Source organism: Trypanosoma melophagium (genome assembly GCF_022059095.1).
Source record: "Trypanosoma melophagium isolate St. Kilda chromosome Unknown ctg29segment0, whole genome shotgun sequence".
Classification (NCBI taxonomy): Eukaryota; Euglenozoa; class Kinetoplastea; order Trypanosomatida; family Trypanosomatidae; genus Trypanosoma; species Trypanosoma melophagium.
The window spans coordinates 234,162-256,627 of record NW_027125160.1 but is presented as its reverse complement, the minus strand read 5'-3'; the positions used below and the strand labels follow the sequence as shown (position 1 = coordinate 256,627).

The 22,466-nt window shown below is 37.0% G+C and overlaps 4 protein-coding genes across 4 annotated transcripts; all 4 read right to left on the bottom strand.

Annotated features, from left to right (window-relative positions):
• Positions 1-299: 299 nt before the first annotated feature.
• Positions 300-13,283, bottom strand: LSM04_004330 (Dynein heavy chain region D6 P-loop domain; the record flags this gene model as incomplete). The annotated part of the gene is made up of 1 exon (XM_067331824.1): positions 300-13,283. One exon carries the CDS (start codon positions 13,281-13,283, stop codon positions 300-302), a length of 12,984 nt encoding a protein of 4,327 aa, XP_067190198.1.
• Positions 13,284-14,111: 828 nt separating this feature from the next.
• On the bottom strand, positions 14,112-15,740 carry LSM04_008106 (Tubulin binding cofactor C-like domain; the record flags this gene model as incomplete). Its single annotated transcript, XM_067331823.1, has 1 exon — positions 14,112-15,740. One exon carries the CDS (start codon positions 15,738-15,740, stop codon positions 14,112-14,114), a length of 1,629 nt encoding a protein of 542 aa, XP_067190237.1.
• Positions 15,741-16,400: 660 nt separating this feature from the next.
• On the bottom strand, positions 16,401-17,525 carry LSM04_007435 (uncharacterized protein; the record flags this gene model as incomplete). Its single annotated transcript, XM_067331822.1, has 1 exon — positions 16,401-17,525. One exon carries the CDS (start codon positions 17,523-17,525, stop codon positions 16,401-16,403), a length of 1,125 nt encoding a protein of 374 aa, XP_067190228.1.
• Positions 17,526-18,238: 713 nt separating this feature from the next.
• LSM04_008928 (Frag1/DRAM/Sfk1) lies at positions 18,239-22,294 on the bottom strand (the record flags this gene model as incomplete). The annotated part of the gene is made up of 1 exon (XM_067331821.1): positions 18,239-22,294. One exon carries the CDS (start codon positions 22,292-22,294, stop codon positions 18,239-18,241), a length of 4,056 nt encoding a protein of 1,351 aa, XP_067190255.1.
• Positions 22,295-22,466: the final 172 nt, after the last annotated feature.

The window sequence follows — 22,466 nt, the reverse complement described above, 5'->3', positions numbered from 1 at the left end:
ACAATACGAAAGAAACAACAAAAAAAAAAAGGAAAAGCAAAGAAATTCAATAAGGGTAATGAAAATACAATTATCCCCTACATCCCTCCCTCTCTAAAAAGGGGGAAAAAAAAAGAGAAATAAGCAAACAATGAAAGAAAAAGAAAGAAACAAAGGGGGGGGGGGTCATCTTCTACAATATGAGATAAATTCTTTAAAGTTAGGTTTCTTGAAAAGAAACAAAAAAAATAAAAATAATCTCGTGTACCCCACCATCCCCTTCCAAACATTTTCCAACTACCTATTTATTGTCGCTTTTTCTATACTGTCATAAGGAAAGCGGCCACCCCTCCCAAGAGCAGCTTCTCCTGCATTTCTGCATTGCATGAAATATTTAAATCCAAAATTTGACTGGTTCGTTCTGCATTAGTATAGAGCGGGATTTGAGCTAAGTTTTTGAAATTCTGATTAACTACCCACCCTGCCTTAAGATCCGTTTTTAACGGTAATGAGGATGGAGAACCTGCAGATGCCATCTCCACCTCACCACTTTCATTTAATATAGCACCCTGCAGTTGAATAGATCCTCCTTTGATGGTAATACCTAATTGAAGGTCACGGATTATCTTACTCTCAGGAGAGGCTAGGAGTGTCAAGTCAACAAGTGGTACACCACTTGTACGTGCTGTAAATATTCTTAGCGCGTTAAGAAAAGCTTGTGGTCGTAAAAAGTCTAACAAATCAAAGGGTCCTGAGGACATTGAAAAAGTTATTTTACAATACCCAATCATTGTTACTAATCGATGACGTAATGTTGATAACCACATCTTCGCATCTCGTGGTCCATCCATAAGTTCAAGCCATCTAAGTGGTACTCGACCCCCTATAAGTTCTGTTGCCTCTTCTCTCAAGATTAGTGAGGGAATAAGTGTACCATCAATAACAGAACGTAAATCTTTAAAAATGTTAGCCACTTCATCAACAACATTTACTAACAAACCCACTTCATTTACAAAGAATACATACATTGGATCTAGGTCTGTATCACTTTCAGAAATAACAGGTAAATGACTTTCTGCTAATGAACCATATGTATTCCACATTTCTATTACAGGTCCAAGTAATGATCTCCAGGTTTCTGTCGTTGTTTTTACTCCAATTTGTGACATATTAGCAAAATATCGAAGATGTTCTCTTAGTTCTCTTGCCATATTTTCTTTTACCACACGATCTGCATTATCAGGAAGACTTAAATTTGAAGGATTATCACTCTCAGGGAAATGATCACGAATAAAATGTACAATTTCATTGTGAACATTAGTTGCTGGAACAATAATGTTACCATAAAGTTTATTTTTACAGGAGATAAGCATATCTTCATTAAATACAAAAAGTATTAATGCCATTAATACTTTCTCATCTCTTGTATTCTCTAAACGTCCACCATAGATACATTCTTGTAATAATCCATGTACAGTTGTCCAATCTCTATTATCTAGAGACATATTACTTAAAATTTCAGCAGCTGATTTTAGATCAGATGATGAAAATTCATAAAATTTTAACCATCCTTGTGGTACATAATTTCTTCTTTCCTGTAAAATAGCATGAAACCAAGCTAAACCAAATAGTACTTGAGATGTTACTTTGGTTTTACTATTTATAAATGCTTCATCCCAAGTAGTATAAGATTGAAGAAGATTTTGTTTTACACCTGGAGGAGTTTCCACTGTTACTTTCATTGACATACGAAGTAAAACAGTTGGAAAGAGATCATGTGGTTCTGTAGTAATTATAAGACGAAAGTCTGGATTCGGAGTTGGCATCGCACTTAATTCCTTTTCAAGCACAGATGCCCAATCTAGCACTAAATGCAAATTCTTTAAAAATAGCCAATCCCCTTGAGCAGCACAACGGCGAAGATGTAGCATGGCATCTTCCGTTTGTCCCCCACCCAATGCAATTTGTACAAAACGTTTCTTTCCTATCAATCTAAATGCAATTTCCTGTACTTCCAAACTTGGATCTGCTCCTCTAGAGGTAATGAGAATGATAGGTGTTACAGATTTTCCGTGGCTGAGAATTTCTTCTATTGAAGTCACAGGAACAAGGGTTTCAAGATGCAACAGATTCATAATAATATGATGAATAAGATCTGTTAGTCGATCAGGTCGGAAAGTATCAATAATAAGTAATTGATCCATTATACTAAAATGTTCATTTTTGACTAAACTTACTTCTGGAGAAGATTCACGCATCCAATTTAACCATCGATCGGAATTTTGTAATTCCCACTGTTGCATGTGTTTTGCCCCCACTTCATCAGAAGTGATGGTCATGAGTTTCGTACGGGCTGCTGGTAATGATACCCATGAAGGAATTATTCCATTACTACTTTTATTTTCTTCATTCACAGTATCATTATTACTACTACTATTATTATTATTAGTAGTAGTAGTAGTAGTATTTTTGACGGCACCCACCATAAGGTCCCAAAGAGGTTGGGGAAATTTCTCAGGGAAGAGACCATGAATAAGATGAATACCAAAAAGGAGCCGATCACAATCTAGTAAACCAAGGCAAACGTGAAAGAAGCACTTTTGAGCAAAATTAAGAGATAATTCCGATATCTTATGGTTGACATCTGTTGTTTCTTTATAAGCATCCAAAGATTCAAGAAAAAGGCCAATAAAATCGTTAAGTCCAAAGTAATACATACGATTTAGCTTTTCCATATCTTTTACAAGGAAAAAGATTGTAGCTCCTTTACTGGCAAAAGGACGATAGACGTCACGTTTCTCATTTAATTCAACTTGAAGAGCACCGGATTGTTGTAAAGCTTCTGTAATATTAGAAGCCTGTGTTTTAACATCATTAAGTGCACTTATAAGTGTAGTATTCTCCAACAAGTTACCATGAGAATTAACCAAATCGTTTAACAATCGTACTTCAAGTTTACTAAGTTCTAACTTAAGATTTTCTTCCTTCTTTACCAACTCCACCCGCTGTTGCTCAAGTTCTGGACGCTCATGTTGAATCGTAACACCCAAAAGTTGATTTTCAAGTCCAAATCGTGTAACTGAAAAGTTTACTTCCAACACTAACGCCGCAGCACCTGGTGGAAGTACAAGATCTGTACGACGTGTAAAAAGCATAATACGAAATGTATCCTGCCAGTCTACTTGTTTATTCCCAACCTGTACAACTCTCTTTGCACCCGCAGAGAGTAAATCCTTTCTTAGTATAGGGTATAAAATAGGCTCAATACCATCTACATCCATTACTAGAAGTGTTTTACCAAATCGAACAGCAAGTTCTAATGTATGTGCGAATCTTTCATCTTGCACAGATGTTACCTCTGTGATAACGTTTTTATTCTTTAAGTGTACCTTAACCCACTCAATTGCCTGATTCGCAGGATCAATAACAAGTGGGGTTTGTACCGCATCCAACATCGCAATAGCGTTTTCTTGACTAAGATCATCTCCGGGAAGACCTTCACTTTTCCACTCTAGTAGATCACTCTCAGCTCTCATAAATCCTGTTACCGTTTCTACCGAAGTAAAATTAAGACGATTAGACCATTTTTTAAAGTATTGTAATCGAACATCTTCTGTTTCTTTCGCAATATAGGTCATAAAAGCAGCTGAAATAATAGCCCGTTTAGGAAGTAAACGATTATTTAACTCAATTTTTTCAACATCTTGAGCCCAACGTGTTTTTTCACTACTAAGTTTCTCAAGTAAATCACAGGCCTTTTGTAATTCCATTTCTGCCTTCTCAAGAGTATCCTTCAATCGTTCTGCCTCTTTACATTTCTTAGAAAACTCTTTTCGTAATTCCTCTACTGCCTCATCAATACGTTTTAGTTTTTCCTTAAGCCCATGCAATTGTTCCTCCCCTTCCTTCTGATGCTTCTCCAGTTGCTCTAATTGTTCACTTAGTGGGGAAATACGCTCTAGTATTGTTGAGTAATCCACCATGGCTTTTACCCAAGCCGCCATTGGCGCCGCAGCCACAGATGCTCGATGAATCACTTCTGGTTTAAACGATGTGGATTTCTGATGTAATAACCGTGAGACATTTTCACGAATCGCAGTTGTGACTTTATGGGCATCAAAGTCAAGAATTCGTTCCTTTGCCCCACGCTCACCAAGGAATTTACGCATTGACTGCCAAGAAACATCTGTTACCCCGAGTAACGCTAATACACCTTCAAGTACATCTCGTACGGGTTCTGGTGGGGCTTTTAGGGATCGTATTTCATTTAGTTGTTCACTACGAATAGAACTCACCGCCTCCCGTGCGGCCTCTAGTGAAGGTTTAATACCACTTAATTCATCTTCTACTTTTTGTCGTTTTACTAATATTTCCTCATGCTCATTCTTTAATCGTTCCTGTAGTTCTGATGCACTATCTCGCTGCTCTTTCGATTCCTCCATCTTTTTCTGAATCTCTGCCAACGCATTATCGGCTTCATGTTGCATTGATTTCACCTGTTCTTTCTTATGTTTAACATCTTTTTGAATCCTTTCCACACTTGCCTCAGCTTCATGTAATTTAGCCAAACCTGCTTGAAGACGTTTAAGATCAGATTCACTGCTTTCACTCTTCTTACGCAGAATAGATTCATATGTTTCCATTAATATTTGAAATCTACCAGGTGTGGCATCTTTACCAAATGTCTCATGTATGGCAAAGAGTTCACGATGAAGATGAAAATTTTTATTTTCTGGCTCTTCTTCAATACGTTTAATAATAGGATGTAAACGTTTTTTACATATTGCTCGTGTTGTCTCATTACTCCAAGTTCCCATCCAAAGTAAATCACAATTACTAAGTAATCCAGGATTTGATTGAAGTCGTAGTAAAAATAATTCATGCTGATCATCCATCATGAGAACCACACGAAGATTTCGACGTACACGTAATAAAAAGTAAGAATAAATACCTCCAATATATCCCTCACTAGAGGCTTCTTCTCGTAATGATGAAAACATAGTTTCTAATTCCTCTGGTGTAAATAAACCAGGAATCTCACCACTACTGACAAGACTATTAATCATTTCAAGAAAACTTTCATCCACGATATTATGTTCAGCAAGTAAAAATACTAAACGTTCATTTTGTGTAATAACACGTTGCATAATTTGTCGTAGTTCTTGTCTAAAATTCTTAATACTATATCCTTGTACCATATTAAGTCTTACTACCTCCATACGTAACATGTACGCGGCGAGGCAAACCGAATTACGTCTACCAACACCAGGACGACCAACAAGTATAAGGCGACCAAATGGACGTGATAGTACCCGATCAACACGTGTAATCCATGCCAAAGCTTCATGAATAATATGTACATTAAGTTGTTTAAATTCACGACTATATCGTACTAAAGCACGTTCCACCTCTTCGGCGATAGTTTCGTAAGGAACACCTTTAAGTGGTTTAACACCATTCTTATCAGGATCACTAAACCATGAAACAAACATAATAGGATTGGTATCTTCTTTTGAAGGAATGGAGTAACCAATAGTTGTAAGCATATCTGCTATAATTTTTTCAGCTCGTCGTCTATCTTCTGTACGAGATAAACAATCTGAAAAAGTACATATAGATTCATATGCCAAAACAGCAGGTAATGTTGTTGTTTGAGGATCTGTAGCATAGGTAAGAAGATTCGTAATACATTTTGTAATACTACGAGGAGTAAACATACAATGTGCCTGTTCCTCTCCTTCAAAACGATGTCTAATTCGGTCATATACTCCAATAATATATTGGGCTAAGCCAATACCCTTGTTATAATCATGTTCTTGATCAATAGTTGGACTTTTTAGTAATGCAGCAAAGTAACCTGTATAAATTTGTAGCATACCAGATTTTGAAGGATAAGTCATATATACTATACTTACAACCGAAAGAAGTCGAGGAGTTACTTCATATCTACCTGCAGATGTTGTAGGATCCATACTTGCCACAAATTGAATCTTTTCAATACCTATCCATTCCAAATCACTATTATAAAATCCATTATACATAAATAATTGTAGTAAAAATGCATGAAGTTCTACCGTTCCATACTTATCAGGTTTTGGAAGATTTACATTTTTTAAAATAATCACCAACCGTTCCCCTTCCTTTGGACGATACGCATGTCCTGTATTCGTACTAGCAAGACTACACAATTGCTCTAACTTCTGAATAAGATGCAGTGAGGTGGTTTGGGCACTGCAGTGTAAAACGGTTGTTCGTACACCTCTATGCTGTGTCACACATTGCTGCAGTACCACACTCTTTCCACAGCCTTCTGGTCCAAGTAAAAATAATGGTCGCCACATCGTATTAGAGAAGAGTGGTTCAATAGTGGATAACAAACGTTGGACATCCGCGGTGTGAATAATTGCCCCATTCTCAAGTAAAGGTTCTGCGGTCATATTATCACGTAAATCGGCGGTGTGTTCAACAAGTCGTTTCTTACTACGATCATAATATGTATCTAATGGACGTTTACTAGAGATGGGATTTAAATTACTTTTTTCATACAGTGAGGCAGCAATTTGTTGAGCTCCATTTGGTAATAACATTCCACAAAGACCTTGCATAAGTGAAAGAACAAAATCCTCCTCATTTACAGAAGGTAAAACATGCATAAGACAACATTTTAAAATACCCATACATGTAGTAGATACAGGAAAAGTTTCTGTCCTTAGTGCCTCAAACATAACAGGAATAACATATTTCTTAATAAGAGGCATAAGAAATTCCTGTCGTTCTGGTGTTTCCTTTACGAGGAATAAATGAGATGCCGATTCTAAATCAATATCCTTCTCTGAAAGTAAAATAACACCCATACGAGAGACAGTCGCAGGTGAGGCGTAGGTCAAACTATGGGTCTCAAATAAAAAATTAACGTTATTACCAAACTGAATACGCACCCCATTCGGAAGTGTTAACAACTTATTATCATCCAGTACCGAGTTTAGGGATTCAATCCACTCTGGATCAATATCCCCATCGCAGATAATCCACGGTCTATATTCTCTTGGACACTTCACCACTTCTCGTGCGGCGGCTGAAAGTACACCATCGTACCACTCGCGGGTATCGGGATCCATGTATCCAAGTAACTGTCGACGCGGCATTGCTTTTGGATTCATCACGTGAATTGGCACTTCCACCCCGAGTGTTTGTAGTGCACGGCGAAGAATGTGAAAGAGTGTACTTTTACCACTACCACTTGGGCCAACGAGGACAACGCCCATACGTTGATTTAAGGCTTCATATAACTGCATGACTTTTTCCACCTGCTCTGGAATAAGGGTTAATTGGAGATCTTCAATGGCTTTTTTAACAGCGATCTCAAGTTCACCGTAGCAGATATCGTGAGATTTAATATTAGGGAATATACCTACTATTAAACTTCTAAATATACGGATATCCTCAAAAGCAAGTTTACTAAGCATATTGGTATTGAGTGATTGTAGAATAATTTCTTCCTCTTCTGATACGGTGGATTGTTTTTCTTTATTATTTAATTTCCAAGTTTGCATTAAACTACCCGCTAGACGCAAAACAGCTTTTAACGAACGTAAACCCCAATCATAATGTTGTTGTCTAGACATAAGTTGTCCAGAGAGACGAAAGAGTTCAACAATTTGTTTAGATATACTTCTGGCATGTGTAAAACCTTCTGAAAGTAACATGGTAGATGTAATAAGTTCCGCATCTGGAATACTCATAGCCACTTCACGAAATAATTGTTTTAAGTTATCTGGTAATTTAGTTCGTCCACCATAGCCTTTTCCTGCAGGATTAAGTGTAACAAAAATACCAGAATTCTTATTTACCTCAACACTACGATTTAACAAGGGACACGTCGTTTCACCATTTTTAATAGCTTCTTGAATAATTTGAATCATTTGAGAAATAGCTGAAAGCTGATCAATCTTTAAACGATTAAACTCATCAAAACATCCCCATGCGCCACATTTTACAATTCCTATAAAGATACGACCCATGGCTTTAAAATCAATTCCTTCATCACAGTTAAATACCAATACTTGTCTTCCCATGGCACTTCCAAGCGCTTTTACAGATTCTGTTTTCCCTGTACCTGCAGGTCCATATGGATTACCACCATATCCAAGTTGCATACCTTTTGTTAATACGAGATAACACTTATCAGTTAACGGTGTATGTACTAATTTGGTAGCATTTCCTTGATACTCATAAGTATACTCAAATTTTGCATCCATCATGACAATCATACATTGATTACTGTCTGTCATATAATAGCGTAATTGTTTTTGCCACCACCACGATGTTACTGTTTTTACTTTTCTTATTTCTAATAGTTCTACAATTTCAAGTTGATGAATAATATCAAGAATAAGGGCTTTAACCTTTAACATCGTAACGGGATCAGCATCTACAGGTGTTAATGTTAACCTATTGAGGTTTTTCTTTAATTCCTCACCTACTTTGGCAAGATGATTAGAAGTCAAAGCATTTTCGATAGAATGCGCAAAATGTATTTGTTGAGCTACTTGTAATATCTGTGATGGATACATTTCAATGATTTCCATCTGCATAATATCTTTTTCTTTTACACACGCCAAAAGAAGATCTTGAAGTGTTTCCCGCATACACGCATCTAGGCGTATTAACCACTTTTCCACATCATCATCTTCTATAGAAATAAGATTCTTTAATTTTACCGTTTCCTTGTCTGCGGAAACCATGTGTGTAATAGACTTTTGATCCTCACTAAATATCACAGAATGTATACCCATAAAAAGTTTCTTTAAATGAGTTTGAATAACGGATGGATTTTTACTGTGTCCGAGAATTTCTAACATATCCTCATCACTAATAAAGTAAAAACGTGGGAAACTCTCACGTTTAGCTTCCAGGTATTCAATCAGAGATTTTTGACATCGTTCAATCTGTTCCAATATCGTTTTTAATCTATCCACAATATCTGATTGGGAAACCATTGTCATTACACGGGGATCGTTTTCTATTTCATGTAAAATCGATACAAATTCCTTATCAACGCGTCTAAATCGTGCCTGTTCCTGCGGTAATGCCCCACGTGCAAAAATCGGTTCTAAATATGTCCACTTACGTTGAATCGTATTCATTAAGGTAAGTGTTTCCGATAGTGTGGCTAACTTTACCTCCCATCCATTAATCTCATCTGAAAAGTGTGAAAAGAATGGACTATCCTTAAGTGAGAGAATAAGTGCCTGATTCTCGCTCACACCTGTCATTGTTTCTTTCCAATCTGTAATGAGTTTAACCTTTGCACTATTACTATTAGTATTAGTATTAGTATCTGTGGGTGTGATGAGTGTAAAAGTGGATTCTAATGCCCAGGCACGGAGATCTTGCAATGCATCTCGTATTTGCACTTCCCCTTGTGCTCGTACGTGCAAACTTTTTAACTCCGACTCCTTTGCAATGATTTGTTTATAGTGATCCATAATATGACCAAAGGTAAGTTCAGAACTTTTCATTCCTTTTTCAATTTCTAACAGGCGAAACATTTCATTCCAGTGTTCCGTCATCATGCCCTCACCACGAACAAATCGAAGAATTGGTACACAGCTAGTCCATTCATCTAGTAAATGAGAAAGATATTGTATAATAATAAGACCACTAGATTTTTCATTGGTTTCTTTAGCAATAGATGATAACTTTCCTTTCCATTCGGCAATAAAGTCATCAAATATGTATATATGAGAACGAAAGGTAAGCCAATCTTCTTTACGTAATTCTTCCATACTTTCCCAAAAGTTATCATAAAGTTCCCACATCGCGGCCGTTTGCGTCGAATCCTTTATAGTTTTATTTATTTCTTGAAAATTAGGAGGAGGAACTTTAAAATACTCACATTTTGATTCTAAATCATTTCCCTGCTTTTTAAGATCTTCCAATTCACTGTAAAGATATTTTAATTCGGTTAATGCCTTTTTAAAATGATCCAATTTTTTCTCTTCAAAGGCAGTAACTAATTGACGTTTTTGTTTTGTCCATTTACCTGTAAATCGGTGTCCATCTTTCATATGTTTTTGAATCATTCCATCTAGTGAAACCCGCATCTTTGAAACAGAGGCATCTATGATTTTATGATGTGATGCCATAGCGTCACGTAAGTGTTCCCAACGGGATTTCGTAGCACTTAAATCAATAGAAGTTCCCGATTGTTGTCGTAAAACGCGATTCATTTCTTCTACTTGAGTTAATTTCGTTTCATACTGAGACATGGCATCATTTAATTCATAATATGCCTTATTGGCTTGTCCTACTTCATCCATTGTGGTGGGTTGACGGGTAATAACGTTAGAGGCGTTAAATACAAAAGAATCAATATCCCCAAGCATTCGTTGTAATGATTTTCGAATAGCGTTAATTAATGATTCCTCTAAACGATGTAATTGTTCTTCTATACTAGCTTTTATTGGAATTGTACTAACCGTAAAACAATCAATTTTCATATTATCATCAATAGAATGAAGTTTATTGGTTTGTTCTTTAATCACATCAAAACCTTCCGAGTAATGTTTCATTATTTTAGAAATAGCTTCTACTAATGTATCAACATCAGGGGCACCGTTAACGCCACAAGCACCTACTAATACATAAGATCGAAATGCCTTTCGTACACGGTTAAGTTTTGTAAAAAGTTCCATAGCTTTAGTATGTACAGTCAAAATACGTTCCTTATTTATTAATGGCATTACTTTATACATCTCATAAGGTCCACCAGATTCTCGTTTAGCCTGTAAACCACGAAATCGCAATGGAACTCCAACAAATTCTCTCAATTTAACATAATAAGCTTCTCGCATAGCTTCAAATGTAGGTTTAAAGTGTACTTGTCCTTGTTTAAAAACTAATTCTACCTTAAACTCTTCCATTTTTTCATGAAGAGACTCTAATCCTCGTCTATATTGATACTCTAATGCCTTATAGATTTGAGCATCTAAATGTTGTCGCCATTGATCATAATGTTCATGACGGTGAGAATGTAGAAAATCATCAAATGAACTTCGCATTCCATCTACAGCACTTCTCCATTGATCCATGTGTCGAGCGAGATCTACATTAAATAAAGCGATGACTTGACTAATAAAATCACAGTGAAAACGACGAATCCTACGATTATCATGACTCATAGCATCTACGGCATTTCGAAAACGCATATTTAATCCTTCCAGTTCATTATAATTGGTAATAGAAATAGAACGAGAGTTAGATCCTGTGTAAAATAATTGATTACGTGCATGTGTAGAAGCAGATTCTAACATGGGACGTGTACAGGAGATAATTTGTCCTTGTACCATATTATAATTACTTACAATTTGCATTGTACGTGTAGCCACTTTTACAAGTTTCTCACAGGAGGTTATTGTCTTTTCCGCTTCCTGACTTAACTGGGAATACTTTTTCCCCTCTTCTTCCCTATCATCTCCACACCAACTACGAATATTATGAATTTCTTGCATAAATTGTCTAACACCGTTATGTAAGTTACAAACAATATGTTCCTTATCCACACTCACAATAGTGAAAGCATCAGGCACATCTAGCATCTTTTTGCACTGTTGTTCCATATTTTGTTTCCATGATGATAGTACCTCCTCTTCACTTTGTTGTACCTCCTGTAATATAATTTTTGAGGCTTCCACAACCTTGCTAAGTTCCTCTGAGGTTCCAAAAAGTTTTAAAGCATTTTCTGCCACTAATGCACATTCCGTCTGACAACTTTTTGAGATACGTAACATGTGTAAATCATTCTTGGCCCGACGTCTGTTATTTTCATAACGTCGTCTAACTTGTTCTAACTGTTGAATGAACAAATCTGCAATAGATTCTAAATCTTTCTGTATACCATTTCGAATACTTTCACGGCGAAGTAATGCCTGATGTTGTTGTAATACACGAATAGATCTTTCAGATCCTTGTTGTTGTTGCACATTAAACAACTGTTTCACACGACCACGAAGATTATCTTCTAGGAAGGAAAACTCCTTTTCAAATTTTGTCATACACTCTGCCCATTGTTCTTCTGGGGTAATCTTATTATCTGTAAGACTCTGTCCTTCAAAGATAACTTCTGGTGCGATAGAATCTTGTAGCTTTGCTTGCATAAGCTTTGATGCACTTGTTAGTAACTGTCGAATACGAATAACATCCCTCAATCTAGAAGCAAATCTTTCAAGTATTTCATCATGAAAGTTACCCCCATCCCAGTTTTTCCACTCTTCTTTTAATAAATGACGAACCATAATATTCCATTCCTTTATAAGCGAAAGTGATTTTTCAAGATGTTCAAGACTCATTCGCCATGGTCCTTGCCAATCGGAACTTTCCAGTAATATTTGACTCTTTATATATTGCCGTAAATCACCTGAAACAATAGAAAGAAGCGAAATAGCATTTACCTTGGTTCGCTCATTATGTGTATTACGATTCCAGTATGAAACAAGCGCCTTGTGTACAATTTTAAGCACTTCTGAAGCCTCTGGTAAAGTAAAAGACTTATGACGCCACTGCGAGGGTAATTCACTCTCAATAGGCGCCGAAGAATAGGAAGATATCGCATTTGCCAAAACACCAAGATCAATCCAAACTTTCATTAATGGTCCATCATATACCACACCTTGTGTGGTGGATAATGATCCTGCAAGAAAGGAGGCATTATCGATGCCTAATTCCACCCGTTCTGGCATTAGTTCCTCCTCTGTATACGAGAACACCCGCATACAAATAGACTTTCCCAACAAAACATCAAATCGCACGCCTGTTGGACACATCGCTTTAGGGAAATTCGTCACCAGCAGTGCCCCTTTCGGTAATTCCGAGACCACATCTTTATATAACACCTCCAACATGTGTTGTACATTCAACTGCGAAGAGGGGGAATCCAATTCGGCAGGAATCGTATCAAGATCAGCCACATCCGCCATAAATTTACCAAACGTGATTGTATGATGCGATTTAAGAGAGGTAAAGTCTGTTTCCTTTTCCTCACCAGCGAGACGGAGACTTGTGCGGCCTGTCACTTCACGTACCATCGCCGTGCATAATCGTTGCACTTCATCACACAATCGTTGTTCTTCTTCTTTACTTTGCTGTTGCGATTGCGATTGTGATTGGTTTTCTGCGGGGGGAAACTCAAACAACACGCAGTCATCACCGCGAGTGATTTGAGAAGCACCGAAGAGAACCTGCAAGTGTCGCTGGGCCACACTTAATAAAAGGGACTCCACCGCCACCAATCCTGCCCGCTCCATTCTTTTTTTTCCTTTTCTTTTTTTTTTACCTTGAATTTCGTGAGGGATTGTGTATATGGGGACTTTTTCTATTTCACGTTCTCCTTTCTTTCTTCTTTTCTTCGTTTTTTACTCTTTGATTTTCTTTCTTTCTTTTTTGCCTGCTTTGTTCGTTCTTTGAGTGTTGATCTTTTTGTTTTTATTTTCTGATGTACACCACCTTCTCTCTCCGTCTCCGCAAGAGAAGAAAATGGATTGTCAAAATGTACCTGTTATCCAACCGCCACTTCTTTTACAACAAATAAATAAGATAGAAAAGAAAAGAAGTCTAATGAAATAATACGAACAACAACAAAAAAAACAATAACAATAACGATATTCAATAACACAATAAGAGTCAATCAATCATGCAAGTACTAGATGATGAAATGATAGAGAGAGAGAGAGAGAGAGAAAGATAATTACACGCCCTTGCGTAATGAAGGGAAGGTATCACTGAATCCCATTTTCCACGTTGTTGTATCACACAAGAGGGAAACCACAAACGTCGAAATGCATGAAATACCCACAAAGGCACTGGTGCACATATATACACAAGGGAGAAGGAGGAGAATACAACAAGAAAAAACAAGAGGATATAATAATAATGAGAAAAATGAACTGTTTGTACATAATGATACGCATGCAATTCTCCAGTAATGTATCTATATAAACTGGTCTCCCAAGAAATAATATTCCATTTTCTTTCTTTTTCTTTTTTTCTCTCTTATTTCTTTTCTCTTCTTCTTTCATTTTTTTTTTTCTAAATCGTTTTTTTTTTTTTCTTTCATTCATCCCCTTCTTCCACTTCTAACTAGGGGAGCGGTCGTCTGTTCTCTGAAGCAGCAAATTAATCAATCCCTTTTCCTGACCAACACGACGCAGCCACTCAATAAACATTGTATGCACTTTTCCACGTAATTCATCCGCCAAATCTTTTCGCCCCTCCGCCTCTAATTGTTGATAGGCATCTTGCAATTGTTTCGATGTATCTTGAAAGCGCCGCACACGTCTGTCTAACGCCTCAGCGTACGCCCGCGGAAGTGGACAGGGATTTGTGCGTGTTGTGACCACCGCACTTGTCTGCGGGGCTACGGGAAAACACATTGGGGTAAACTCATCCGGCGGGAGAAGAAACTGCGTGGAGGGAAGTCCGACATTCCAGAGATTGAGTTTGGGATTAATTCCGGAACTGGCCAGGTGTTCCTCTAATGTGGAGTAGTGGGAGTTGTATGGGGCGAAGCGAACGTTTTCGAGTGTATTCGCCCCTTCATGTAAACACAGCACCGGTGGGGTGTTGGTGCAAATAAATATGTTTATATTTCGACATCGACTTACCACTAACGCAGCGCATAGGGCAGAGATGGTGCAGTTTTCACAACGATCAATGCATAAAATACCCCCAACAGGTCCCAAGGCCACCGTACAATTTACAAGTTGAGAAAGACGAGTGTGGGGTAAATCAGAGGTGATAAAAAAACTAGATTGGGCACATTTTTCAATAGTATAGCTAGAAGAAGATATGATTTTCGTACTATGACTTGGCATAACTGGATAGGGTGGAATATATATAGTTCCACGCAAACCTTTCACAATAGCATTATTACTAAATGGTGAAGATGTTGTACTAGCGGCGAGTTCACTAGCTAATACTATTCTAGGACGTATAAACTGAGATAATATGGTGATATCTATTGTCTTCTCTGAACGTGGCCAGAGAAAACTGATACTGGTACCAAATGGCTGTTCCACTCCATTTACAAACTCACGAAGAAGAATACGAAGTTCCTGTGCATCACTTAAAGTAAGACGCCCAGGACGAGTAATCGCCACAGCTGAAATATAATCATGCAAATGCTGTCGAACACTACTCATAACAATTTCTTGACTAATCTCTCCCAACATTGGCCGCGGTGGATGTTCAAGAATAAGTTGTGCCAGAAGAAATATCGTCAGTGCTGGTAAACTCACCTGTCGTGAAGCGGAGGCAATTGGCCAACGTGATTCATCTACAGTTCCTCCCATTTTCTTAAGAAGTGCACGATTTCCTTCTTGACGGCATTCCGCTATCGATTTCGTATTCCCTGGAGTTCCATTTGCATAGGAAGAGGATTGTATAGAACTACCCGTTAAGGCGTAGACCACATCAAACACCGAATACGCCACAGACTCCCGCATGCCCACCACATTCACCGCAATATCTGTCCACATGGCAAGTGAGATGGCTGTACTGTTTGGAGATTCCTGTCGTAGTTTCATAATAGCTGATGTTGTTAAACCAGTTGGTACATCCAGTAGAATACCACAATTCTGGAAAAGTACCGGGTTTACACAGAACACTACTTGATTACTACTAAGCAGAGATGTGGCGGAAGCAATATCACCGTAACGGCCATCGTTCTCATTATAGTATGGACTGGAGGAATACTTCATAGACATGTGCAAATATCAGTATTTATTTATTTATTTTTGTTGTTTTTTTCCTTTCTCTAATATATATACCGAAAAACACACACACGCAAACACAGACAAACAATATTCGCTCTGGCAAAAAAACAAGGACTGTTGCCAACTATCTAGATCTTCTGTCTCTTTTTTTTTTTCTTTTCTTTTTCTTTTGCTTCTCTCTTTTTTGTTCCCTCCTTGCAGTTTTCTTTTTTGTTCTTTTGTTTCCTCGTGTTATGGCTGTTAAGAAAGGGAAAGAAGGAAAGAAGGAGAGAAGAGGGAAAAATATATATATAGTAATAACAGCAAATAATAAAAGTATTGTATATGTACCAAAAAAAAAAACATAGTGATATTTATTTATTTTTACTTTTCTTTATTTTTCTCTTCACATCTCACATATAAGAATGACAGCCACACAGACGCGGGGGCTTAACAGATACTACTGCAACTAACCCGATAATTGTGTACTTCTCATGTATACACAAATAAACATCAAACAAACCAAAACAATAATAATAAACTAATAATCCCTTAAATAGAAAAAAATAAAAGAGCAAATGTAAAAAAAAAATCAGAGACATACCCATAAAAACAAATAAAAATAACAACAAAGGAAAAAAAGAGTTCTTTATACTCTAACCGCAGCGGTAGTTAACCATTTTCTCGGCCATCTTCTTGTTTATTCATTGTAGTGACGCGTGTCTTCGGTGCTCTTGTATTAGATTTCTGCTGATTAGTTGTGGGTGAAAAAACGTTATGATCGAATGGAGACCCACTCAGCGCAACCCCATCAAAACCAACAGTAACCGTATCATTATTATCATTATTATTATCATTATTATTATTATTATTATTATTATTATTATTATTATTATTATTATTATTATTATTATTATTATTATTATTATTATTATTATTGTTAGTAACACCATTATTATCTACTGGCACTCCATATCTCAACGGTGTCATGAGCTGTGGATTAATACCGGTTGGATGTGGATATGTTTGCTGGGATTCTCCCATAGTAGTAGTAGTAGTATTAGCAGTGAGAGGTTCATTTCTTACCAATAGCGCATGAGTATTAGGAAGTACATGAAACGGCATTGCTGGAATAGATGGAAGTATATTATTATTATTATTATTATTATTATTATTATTATTATTATTTGGATAGATGGGAATATTACTGAAATGATACATTTGTGCTTGTGGCTGTACAGCGACGGGTATCGCTCCATTGGTTCCGTTAAGTGTATAACCTCCATAGTGTTGAATATTACTATTTCGATATGATATTTCCGGATTTCTTTGCATTTCATTAGAACGTGAACCACCACTATTATTATTATTATTATTACGATGACGACGACAACGACAACAGCAGCAACAAAGAATCACAGCCGCCAAGACTCCAACACCGATAAGGACCATAATACCAATCGTAATAAATCCACTGGAAGATATATTCAAAATCCCCGGACGAGGCTGTGTTGTGGGATTAACAGGCGATGAGGAATTACACCACACATAAACAGGACTGAGGGCATTGTGATCAACACCGGTAAACCAATTTGGATAACACTCGCAGGTACTCTTTTCGGCAATCCACGTACCATGAACACAGAGATCCGTCGAGGTAATAACCAAGGAAGGTTGCTGTATACTCTTATTATTACTAATATTACTATTATTGTGATGATGGTTGTTGGTGTATACCGTACTTCCTGAGAAAACACTTTCCATAACGGATATTAGATACTGTTTCATGCTGGACATTCAAAATACCTTTCAATATATATATATATATATATATATATATATATATATATATATATATATATTAATATGCGCTCACGGTTGTGACATAGAGAGCCCGATTTCAAAAAAAAGGGAAAAGACAATAGAGAGAGAAAGAGAGTAAATCACGATTACATTCAATATACCTCATACTTCCTGCCTCATATCTTACCTGATCAAAAACGCATAAAACAATAAACTAAAAAATAAATAAAGTAGATGAATACATCGACCAAACCAAGACGAAAACAAATATGAACCGAACCTATCGGTAGACTCGAAAAGTGAGAGAGTCTCTAAGAAGTCACAATCGAAGGAAAACCCCACTTGAAAGTCAATGGGGATTTAGTTAAAGGGTAAATAGAGGAAAAAAAACATTCTCACTAGAACGAGGTATCTCTGGTTAGAAAAGAGACCAAACAATAATAATGATAAAAGGAAATAAGTAAAGATGAAAAAAAAGCAGATGCCTTACCAAAAATAAATAAATAAAAACACACCTTCACCCCCATCACCACTACATTTTCCATCTATTCTACCATAATGTAGTTGTAATTTTTTTTTTCCACAAGTTCCTATAAATCCAAACAAAAAAAAGAATATATATATGTATATATATATATAGATACATAAGGTTGTTTTTTCCCCTTTTTTCCCCCTTTTTCCCCTTTCCTTCTCTTCAACTCTTTTATCTAATCTGTAGATCGGAGTTTAAATCCCAATTGCACAACTTGCAGTTCCGTATCGGAGAGACTCGTCACAGAATCCGTGAGTACACGGCGCCAGTCATACAAATACAACTCCATCTTCTCAAGTCGCGAATAGTCTTTTGACCACTCATCCGCTTCCCTGCCTGTTTTGTACAGTATATACTGACAATAACGATCAATGAATTCAAAGCGAGGATGAAAATTGGTAATTCGCCCTGTATCATTATACTTAAAATAACGTAATGGTTGCCCTTCTGGAGTTCGGCGAAAAGACACATCTGTTTGCATGCCCTCTTCCAAATGTCCCACATGTTCCAGTTTCCAATCTACATTAAAATCAATTGGTGTGTCTGGCGCCACTGTGGTTTTCTCTGGTTCTGGTTCATCATATCCACCCCGCTCCTGCATTCGATACCACGGGTGATCTCTATACATTTCCAGTGCGGTATCACGAAAGAAAGCTGGTTGGGTTCGCGAGACGTAATAGTGATAACGTTCTTTATTACCGGGATATGAAACCACATACCCAAGAAACATAGATGGACCTGGATGAGATGTCACCATACGACCAAGGAATTGGGATTGTAAAAGTCCATCTGCCCAGTGTTCGGTATTACCAAAGTGACCCACATAGGTTTGAATAGTAATACCAAATACATCTAATTCAGCGTGAATAAGACATGCTAGTTCACCTAAAGGTGAAGGCATTATATAACGTCGTACGCGCAGGATTGGGTATTTTGATATCATAGCACATCCATAGGTATTATCTAATGCCGTGGGACCATAACTGGTATAACGATAACCGAGAGAATAGGACATAAATTCAACCATATCTCTATTACCATTCGTTACATGCATAGAATCACTTTCCAAAAGACCCACAACTCCAGCTTCTGTTTTTAAAGCTTCTTCTGCCATTCGCGTGAGTGAATCTGTATTGGCATTATCTAATGCAAAATGTACAGTCCATATCATACCAGAAAAAAAAGTCATGCCAGATGCCGCCTCCCATACTTCAGAACGTTGATCCAATGTAAGATGATCAAGAGAAATATTAAAATCCTTTAGTGACTTTTTAAATAACTTATTTTTTGTATCATTTTTTCCCTTCACTAGATCTTCAAGTAAAGATCGTTTTTCCATATAGTTTTCTTCAATAAAAGTTCGTTCATATTCTGCCAAAAGTGGATCTGTACCAGCATTTCGCATTGTATATAATTTCACTAATGCCTCATGTACAGAAATAACTTCAGCTGGAAGACGTTGGGCAGTTGTTTTCCCTTCTGGAATACTACGATCTGGTGGTTGTAGTGCCTCACGACAGATAATAACAAAAAAGAATACAATTCCAATTAAGATCATCATAAATAATGGCAAACGTCTTTGTTTTTTGGCGTGTGTAGATTTGAGTCCTTTCTGTACTATACTACTTCTCGCTTTATGGGCCAAATACCAGGTACATATAAAGATACCAAGGATATTAGAAAAGTGTATAAGCACCGAACGTTCACGTATAATCCATGCCATAGGAACAAATGGATAGGAAATACATAAAGCATAGAGAAATACCACACAAAAGGTGGTTAGGGACCACGTAAATTCAAATAAAGTCACTCGTGTAAAATCAACATCATGTAATGATTTTGCAGCATCAGATGATTCTGCAATAGAGATATCAGAGAGACGACGTACACGTTGTTGTATAAAAATAAGTTCCATTATAATTGGATATAAGGCACCAATACATAATGTCATAACAAGTCCACCAGCAAAGGCAATATATTTATTACCAGAAAAGTCTTCTTCTACTGCCCAATGGCTAATATCAACATTTCCCTTTACACTCTCTGTAGTATTTGTATAATGTTCATGTGGAATTTCATAAGAGCGATTCGTTTGTCTTGTGGCTAATAGCATTGTAAGACATCCACCCAAAAGTCCAATACCGAGACGCAGCCAAGATATACTAAAACCACCATGCCGTTTATTTCCATCTTTTCCTTGTCTTAAAAGCGGTACAATATCATGTGAGTAGTAAATACCCAATACAAAAGAAATAATAACGAATAGATTGGCTGGGTAAGGATCAATAGCGAGAAGTCTTGGGATGTAATTAGCGCAGGTGTAGAATGTTAGTGAAGCGGCTGTGAGAAATCCAAAGAGTAATCCCAATAAAATTGGTGAGGATGGCGGGTATGCCATGACCAATGATGTAATAGTATTAGAAGTATACGGACGAGAAAAGTGTACATGTCGAGAGTTATCTGTTTTTATGGATTCTTCTGGAGTCATATCATTATTATTATTACTATTATTATTATTATTATTATTATTATTGTTAGTAACACCATTAATATTAGTACTATTCATACTATTATTAGCAGTAGAAGTTGTTGTCCCTCCAAACATGACTTGTCTGTACACAAATGCTGTGGAAACAATACCGAGAATAATACCAAACAACGCACTATATAAGGGATGTGTAAATACAGGATCTTGTGTGATAAATAACACGCGTACTAACATGGTACATACAAGCCCTAATGGAAAACAATACAACAGTCGTCGACTCTCATCTTCAGTGTCGTTTGTAAATGTGCATGGGTATAAATAACGACAAAATGTGGCTAAAGAGAGGAAAAATGGCCCTACCGCAACTGCCAGAAGTTTTAATCGTTCCGCATGTCGCACAAACATATGAAAATGCGAAAGAGAAACAAGAAAATAGAAGAGAATATACATTGGAATACGTTGCTGAGTGGATTGCATTATTCCCTCACTCTTTTTAGGACTTTGCATACATGGAATATATCCCAAAGCCCAACGACGAAATAGCTTAAATTGAAGTAATACAGGCGAACAGAATGCAAGTATACTCACTACTTCCCATGAAACAGACATGGCTACAAGTGGCATAAAGTACATGTGTTCTATGATATGCATAATCATTTCCCAAAAGAGAAATGACCAGTAAATATCCACTAACCACATGGAAGCATTGGATGGGGCACAATATATATTAAATTCATGTACCACCACATTTTTTCTATCCACGTAATCTGCAGATAAAATTCCCAAACTGTAAACACTTATAGTATTATCACTATTATTACCTCTTTCACTGCAATTTCCTGCATCTTCCTCTGTGATCATATTATTATGATATTCCTTTATTCCGCGTTGATAGTCTTTACTCTCAGAAGTGTATGTAAAAATCCATTGACGGTACTCCTGTGGGGAGGCACCAAAGACCCATGCATCTTTCTTTAATTCATACCAAGCACTAGTATCAAACAAAATATTAAATGCTGCAAAACACCATTCACACATTGTTGATAAACTGTATGCCCCCGCCGCACATGTTATCCTATGACGAATAAAGAAAATCACGAGAAAAATGGCAGATGTGGTTTGCCCAATAAGACAAATAAGTTTCAGACGCTGTGATTTGTGTGCCTCTTCTTGGTTAGCATAGATATTCATATTATAGGTGTTTCGTCGTACAATAATATTAACCACAACCTGCAAAATAAACCCCAAAAATACATAGAAACCAAATCCCAGATTATGACGATCTAAATTCTCTGCAGAGGATATCATAGTCCACGTTAATCCGCCAATAAGTCGACCAAGATCCCAACCAAACATCATAAGTGTTAAAAAAGCAGTAGACTTAAATAACGCAATCGGTGAATGCATCATATTCATCAATGCACTTAACGTTCCACCATTGCTGCTGTTATTATAACCACAAGCCCGTTGCCAGAATACAGAGAAAAGTGATATGGTTGCCCCAAGTCTAAATGGTGCACATAACACAAAAGCCACTCGCCATATTTGTCGTTCTGGCTGAAAATCACCGCTGAGTGTACTAATACTTGGCCAATACTCCGGTGTTCCACAGTGTGTGGAGAGAAGTTCCGTGTGGTGCATCCATAATCCCACAAAGAGGGCAAATAATAGACCCGTACCTACAGTGAGGGCATATATCACTGCGGCGTAGGAAGAAGGAAATACAAATATGTGCCGATCCATTGTTCAACAAGTAAAAAAAAAATAATAATAACAAAAAACAAGATAAAAGCAAAAATAACAATAAAAACGTTCTGAGAAAAAAGTTATATCAATGAATACTAACGAATCTTTCTATTCTTCTTTTTGTTGTTGTTTTTGTAATGAAGAGAAGTGCCTCTGTCTATTTTAAAGT